The following is a 7,247-nucleotide window of genomic DNA, read 5'->3' as shown; positions in this document are numbered from 1 at the left end:
TGAGGCATAGAGGGAAAAGAGAAGAGCAAAGATAGAGCTAAGTTGAACAAAACGTTAGAGACTGAAGCAGAGGATCTTTCAAAATGAAGCTGAAGGAGCAATTAGAGGCAGAAGAAGAACCAAGAGAAAAAAGACTGATGCAGGGCATGATATGAAAAAACATAGCTTTCTGCCAGAGTGTCAATGCAAGCTGGTAAGTTGAGGAGAAAGAGGAAGGGATAACAATCCTGAGATTTAGCAAAGAACGGGTTTTTTAAAAAGTTGGTAAGAGCATTTTCAGGGGTATATGGAAGAAGAAAGCGTAACAGAAAGTGCAGAGTTGGAAGCTGAGAAATGCCTGCAAGAGCTGGCTGGGAGTTTGATTATTGTGTCTGGAGACAGAATGAAGAGAGAAGGTGTGGGGGTAGTATTTGGAGAAGCAGGTGGAGTCAGTGTTGGTCTGTTTAATGATGTGGGAAGCTATGGCCCATTTGAGTGGTGAAGAGGAAGAACTTGGCAGGACTGAAGAGGAAAAATGAAAGGAAGATGTGAAAATAGCCATGTGGGAGGTCAGTAAACCAGCACATCATATGGGTAAATCTGGAAAGCCATGGAAGCCCTGAGATGACCATGGTGAGGTTCAAAGAGGCACTTAGATAGAATGACTTGGTCTTCCAGCCCTCACACATACAGATTGATATGACTGTTCAGCCATTTGAGGAGGGACAACGGCAGCTTCGAACATCTCCCTGCTATCTGGGTATCAGCAGTGGATACCCCAGGCCCATGTGCATAGCTAAACACAGGCGTGGATCCTATGCAATCTCACTGTGTTGCAGTTTTACCTACCATCTCCTCCCTAGCTGCACACAACGATAGGAGTGATGCCACCACATGGCCTCACAACCTGGGCCACGGGCCTGTTGTTTCTAGTAGTTAATCTGCCCCGGCACAAAGCCATCAGGAGTGGATTTCCCGCAGCCTGTAAGCATGAAATATCCCCTCTACTCACAGCACCAGCATGAATCACTGGAGAGCTAAGTAATACCATGAAGGAGGCTTTACATTTGAATGGGAAGAAAGTGGAAGACATAAGAGTGGTGGGAAAAACCCATGGCGGGGGAGAAGGGTGTTGTGTACTAGAAGGTGGGTGAGTTTGTAGGAGTCCTAAGGCAGAAGGAAAAGGAGGCAGGAATAAAAGAGGGCCCGTGATGGGTTGGCAGAGCCTAGGACGGAGAGCAGTGGAAGCCCCATGGTGGGAGATGGTGAGAGTTGCCCCCGGTGTCTGACCCAGTGCATTCTGCAAAAGTGAAGACCTTTACAGAGCTGTGCAGACTCCACAATACACTCCTGTTCTGGGCCACTGTGAGATGGGAGTGAACAGGAAGTTGGGTCGGGGGAATGGGCGGGAGAGGAAAGAGAGAGAATACGGAGGGGTGGGGAGGAAGGTTGAGCCAGTGTGTCAGGGCCTAACAATGAACTGTCTGTGTCAGGAAAACACTCTTACTCAACTGGGCTATTTTTAGGGGTTTATTTTTTTTTTCCTCCCCTTGGCCTCCCTCCCTCGCCCAGCTCCTACCCTCCCTTTTGTGCCTCATGGCGCCTGGTAGATTGGTGGAGATTTAAAAGCTATGGATGAGAAAAGAGTTTACTATAGTGCTGGAAAAACAATGGGTGGGGGAGGCGAAGGGGAAGGGAGATGAGCTTCCAGAAATAGCCTTGGAGTGATGTCTGCCTTTCAGGCCCTGGAGCTCAGAAGAGAAATATGTCATCTAGGCCTTGTGACAAAACCTGTTCTCCAGGACCTTCTACGGTTTACAGGGCCACAAGTCTCCCATCCCCGGAGAAAAGGTCTTTGAGTAATTAGCTGCCCTATCTTCCTTCACACAAACCAGTCTGCAGTGTCTTCTCCTAGCTAATTTGTGAGACCCCAAGTGGGAATTGAGTGTGCTGGGTCTCCCTTCTGTCCCAAAGGCCACCCGACTGGCTGTACGATGAAAGTGCTGCGACTCACCTTGAATTGTGACTGGTTTTCGAAATTCAGAATCAAGATTTCAAAATGAGGCCTGCACATCCTGACTGGGGATGAAGTACAGAGTAACACACTGTTTTATGTTGTTTCCAACCCAGGTAGTGAAGTGGCCTTCCTAGGAAAGTATGTTCCACATGGACTTTGTGCCTCTTTTATTCTGTAGTCTCTCATTTTTATGGTAGATGAATTTCTACCCTTCTAACCCCTCTTTCCTATCTCCTTTTCAACTTTTGAACTCCTTTTTTGGCTTCCACTGTCCAGGCTTTTGGCTTGGACTCTTTATCTTCACATTTCTATGAGTTTTTCCATAAATTAAGCCACCTTGACTTTGCTTCTGCTGAAACTTGCCATGCCTGCCCTCACCTGTTCTTTACCGTAACTTTTGTTACCTTCCTTTCTCTCTGCCCCTTCTGTATGCCTAGCAAATGTCCTACCCTCCAGCAAGCATCCTAGACTCCAGGCCCTTCAGGACTGTGCAAATACAGATGAATGCTCTTGATTTTCTCTCATATATCAATAACAGAGCAGTGTCTCTCCCCTTCTCAGCCAGCTCTACTGGCTCAACATTTATTTTAGGAGCCAATAAAATACTGATGTCTTTTGGAAAAGCCTCCACTGTTGTGCTCCTTCCTACCTTGCTGACCCTGTCTGTCTCTTTTCAGCCCTCTGATTCCCTCCTAATCTTGCAGTAACCTCCCCTATATCCTTCCACAGGGTTTTGTCATTGCTCAGGTGCACCCGCCTTCTCCACTCCTCTTGCTGTCTGCCAAGAGTTTATAATGCTCTGCCTCCTCAACCCTGTTTCTTATCAAATTTCATGTGAAAACACATATTTTTCCCCTTGCACATAACATTTCTTCATTCCTCTATGCTTTACTATTCATTTCATTAGTTATGATGCTCAGCAGCCTGAGGGATGGAGAACAAGACAGTGCCAACTAAAACTGCATTGTAGTATGGCAAGAGGTGAACTTATCAGGGTTGAAGCTTAGGATGTCTTCCATGATAAAGCATAGGAAAAAGCACATAAAGGAGGAAAGATGGGGCAAGAGATGGGTGCACAGTCAGAATGCAAGCCAGTCTGCAAGCCCTGCGTATACACAGGGATCCTGGTGGAGTCAATGGGAGGTGTGTACATAGCTGGAGTTAGGCAATAGCAGTACCCTTAGAAACAACAAGCAATCTGGACTCCTTGCTTGTTCCAGTTCTTGCTTCGGTTCAAATCTTTTCCCTCCTCCCCAAATTCATCCTTAAAATAGATGTTAATATTGAGCAGGGGGACACTTCTCTTCAGAATCACAATGGTGGGGCACTAGAATATAGCAGTAGAGCGCTGTAGTGCTGACCCTGGACCATCTTACTCCACAGTTACTTTGACTTCACTGGGCCTTTTCATCAAGTCCAGCCCTGTTCAGTAATAACTGAACAAGTGCAGAAGTGTCTGTCGCAGTCTGTCCGCGCAGACTCAGAAGGGCTCCTATCTTGGGGGGATTCTGACTCCATTCTTAATCCGTGCTTTCCAAAGGCAAAGCCCTTATTGAAGATCAGTGCCTGGGTGGAAATTCTCCTCAGGATTTGGTGCTCTCTGAGAAAACCCGAGAACCCCTCCTCAGCCTTAGTCATAAAAATCAGAGAGAAGTAGGGCTCGAGGGGGACCTCAATCCAATCCCCTGCTTGAGGTGGGATCATCCCTATCCAAACCATCCCAACCACTGTTTTTTTCTTCTCTTGTTTGTGTATAGCCACATTTTAGGTTACAAACCAGCAGACAGTGGGGACCAGGTTGCCTCTGTAATGCAGGGACTGATTCCATGCAATGGTAGTCGCTCTCCAGTTGAAGATATCTTGAATTGGACATTGTGCAATTCTGGCAAAAGAGGGTTGTAAAGTAGGTTTTGGATGATGGCAGGAGTTAGGAGCCTGCCAGAAATGAAACACTAGATGTAGGATACAGGCAAGTGAAACCTGTTGTGAATCAGACTAATTTTCTGGAATTATATCATGGGTCCCCAGCTCCCCAGGGCACAGCTGTTGTGTGCAGAAGAAAAAGCCTTCTTTGAAGCCACCCAGAGGGGCAAGAGGATGAACTTGTTCTTCCCACAGAAACCAGTTAGCAGCTCAGATAAATTAGAAAAGCGTTTAGCAAAACACCCCCATTTTAGAGCCCTTCTGTTTGCAACAGCCATCCGACGCTTTTGTAGTTTGCCCCTTGTCAGTCACTCGGGATGTGCTGTGGCATGAGGTGAGCTGACAGTGTGGTGGGGCAGAGCCAAGTTCTGTATTTCATCCAACATCAAGATATGTCCAGAAGTCAAAAATATATTCAGAAAGCTTCAAAGGCTCTGTGAGCCAGGCCAGCGCTGAGGCACCCCGAGAAGAGCCTGCAGTCCAGCCATGAGAGCAGGCAGCCGGAGGACTAAGTTCATTTCCTGATTCTGAAAATGAACAGGGATTTCCTTTTGAGAGCAGGGGATCAGGAGTTAAGAGGTTTGAGTTCTGGGTGACACTAACTCCCTGTGTGATTATGAATCAAGCCACATCTCTACTCTGCGCCTCAGTTGTCTCCAGCTCTAAAATGGGCTGATATTTGTAAAGCATTCCTCTCAGCTCGCTGACCTTTCTGTGTGTGCAATAAACAAAGATAACTTTTGCAAATGGCATCCATCCATTTGAAAATCTGGGGAACAGTCCTTTGTATTAGTGAACAGCGCCTTATTGATGTCTGGTGCAAAATCAGAAAGCTGGCAAGGCCCAGCTCCCTCTAAAATTCCCCCCTGCTATATTCTGAGTGACCAGATGACACTTACCATTGAGGCGGAGCTTAGATTAAAGCTAGGGAAACTCTTTCTGCCAATTCTGGCTATTCCTTCAGCGTCCCCAAGCCAAGCCCCTCACTCCCACTTGGGTCAAACTGCCAACAATTTTAACAAAGACCTAGGCTTTTCTTTCTTTAAGAGCCATTGAAACTGGCTCGCTGGGACTAGAATGGACAACGCCCTGCAGCTTTTCCGTCTGCTGGTGCAGGCCTGCCTCTCACTTGAATTCGAGCATGCGGTCCTCTGGTGGACGGTGCCTACCTTTGAGGAATGCTGGGCCATCAAGGTGGCGCAGTGCCGAGTCAAGGGGGGACGCCTGCTCCTTGCGCTGTGACACCACCACCTGCCCAGGGTGTAGGGGCGGGTCCAGCGACCCGAGACCTCAGGCTTTGCCTGTGCGGGCCGACCCGTGGTGTCCTGAAACTCCCCTGGGCGTCTCTGCTGTAGAACTGTATATATGTATATATTTCTTTGTCCCTTATTTTCTTTTGTCTACAGTGTGTGGGCAGGCCTTGCAGGCCATGAGCCCAGGCTTTGTCCTCGAGGCCCAGACCTACGGGCCAACCTGTAGGGTCTTTGCTGCCCCCCATTTGTCACCCTCCCTGGAATAAATATTTTCTAAAAGTCAAAGTCTTTCTTTCTTTCTTTCTTTCTTTCTTTCTTTTCCCCTTGTTTAAACCAAAGTCCTTGAAGTCCTATTGACTTCAGAAGGGAATGAGCAAGTGTCTGTCAGGGTTACACATTTGACCTATGCAAGTGATGAAGTGGGAACCCTTTTAATTTACCCATCTCTGGAAGGAGCTTTGAGATCCTTGCTTGAAAGATACCATGAGAAGCCAAGAGGTTACTGTTGTCATGTATGCGTGCCTACTGTGGAGTGTCCCACAAACTTTAGGGGGTCTCAGTCTGAGGGGAAAGCCATCCAGTTCTCTGCCTCTTTCTTTTTTTCTCCCTAGATGTTGGGGGATTTCTGATTCTTGCCTGACTCAGAAGTCAGGAAGAGCATTTTCTGGGAACTGACTCCAAAGTGCATGAACTTAAGAGGTCCAACAGCATCTGTTTCTACTCTGTGGGAGGGGAGCTCAGGAGGGAGAGGCGGGGGTGCTCAGGGATCCCTTCCCCTCCTGCTTCTGCCCTTTCAGCATTTTGCCTCTTGCTTCCCAGCTCTTCTGCACGTGCTTCTGGAGAGAAGCATAAACTCTGAAGCAGGAGAGGAGTGTGCAAGGCAGGAGGATGTCTCACGACAAAAGAATCAATGAACAGAGAAGGGCATTTATTGAAACTGTTTCTGGTCTCGCCTCCTCCTCTTCGGGCCTTTTCAAAGTGCAGCATTTGTGGCACAGGAAGCGACTGATCTCCAAACCGTGGCCCCCAGTCGGGGAGTCGTGATTTCCTTTGAGGCAGTCCGTTATCTTTCGTCTGTCAGGACAGGCTCCCCCCACCCGCTGCCCTCCCCTTCCAAACTTCTCTGTCTGCCTTCCCTCATCCCCACTGCACACACTCTCCGCTGCCAAAAAAACGGCCATCCTCCGCCCCCTCCTCAGCTAACTTCCTTCCAGCATTTCCTGAGCTGGATAATCCCAGGATCTGTAAAACAGGGGAAAAGAGAGAGAGAGGGAGAGGGAGAGGGAGGACAGGAAACTCGTTTCTCATTCCACTACTGCTGTCCGAAGGCAAACGGGCAAGGGAAGGCAGGGCTGGAGAGCTAAGAGAAGCCTCATACAGCCTCTGCCTGGGTCCCTCTTCATTGGTGTTTTTGGAGCTTTCAGTTTCTTCCACAAGTTCAGGGAAGAAAGAAGTTTAAAAAGAGGGCAGTTTTTCCTCTCAACAGTGGGCAGGACCTACTGACTTTCCATCCTGTGGGTGGCTTTGGAGGGGACCACTGAGGAGACGACACCCACCTCAGCCTTCGTCTGCCCTGACTCGCCAGCTCTGATGTGGGCACCAGTCTACCACCCACCACCCTCTGATGAGATCCCTTCCGGGCTTGGGCTATGATCACTGCTGCTGCCTGCTGGGGAGCCTCCTCTCGTCCTGATCTTCCCCTGCCACACGAGCAACCCAACATCTGGTGGGGATTAATGCACATTTCTCTGGCCGGACGTCCTGCGAGACCCCCGATGTCACCTCCCAGGAGCGGGATACAGGCAGTGGTCTGAGAAGAAGCGTGAGCTGTGCCTGTGCTTGGTGTGAGGGGGGGAGGGGGGTACGGCAGGAGGGGGGTGAGCCTCTTTTGGGACTAACTCATGAAGAACAAGGGAGCGAAGCAGAAGCTCAAGAGGAAGGGAGTCGTGAGCGTGTTTGGCTGTGACCTGACGGAATATCTGGAGGGCTCGGGGCAGGATGGTAATTGCCTCTTTTCTATTCTTGCTTTGCTAGTGGGGACCATATGTTCCCCCCGCCTTTTTTTTTTTTTTTTT

The 7,247-nt window shown here is 48.8% G+C and overlaps 1 protein-coding gene across 1 annotated transcript in view; it reads left to right on the top strand.

Moving 5' to 3' along the window:
* The first annotated feature begins 6,334 nt into the window (after window positions 1-6,334).
* ARHGAP31 (Rho GTPase activating protein 31) overlaps window positions 6,335-7,247 on the top strand; it is a 78,038-nt gene continuing 77,125 nt past the window's right edge. Inside the window, exon 1 of the mRNA XM_019527066.1 lies at window positions 6,335-7,173. Coding sequence (XP_019382611.1) covers window positions 7,074-7,173 — 100 coding nt within the window. The 5' untranslated portion in view covers window positions 6,335-7,073. The remainder of the gene's footprint in view (window positions 7,174-7,247) is intronic.

Source organism: Gavialis gangeticus, unplaced genomic scaffold (genome assembly GCF_001723915.1).
Source record: "Gavialis gangeticus isolate Ggan-Ray unplaced genomic scaffold, GavGan_comp1, whole genome shotgun sequence".
Classification (NCBI taxonomy): Eukaryota; Metazoa; Chordata; order Crocodylia; family Gavialidae; genus Gavialis; species Gavialis gangeticus.
The sequence above is the reverse complement of the archived record's forward strand: the minus strand, read 5'-3'. Positions and strand labels throughout refer to the sequence as shown.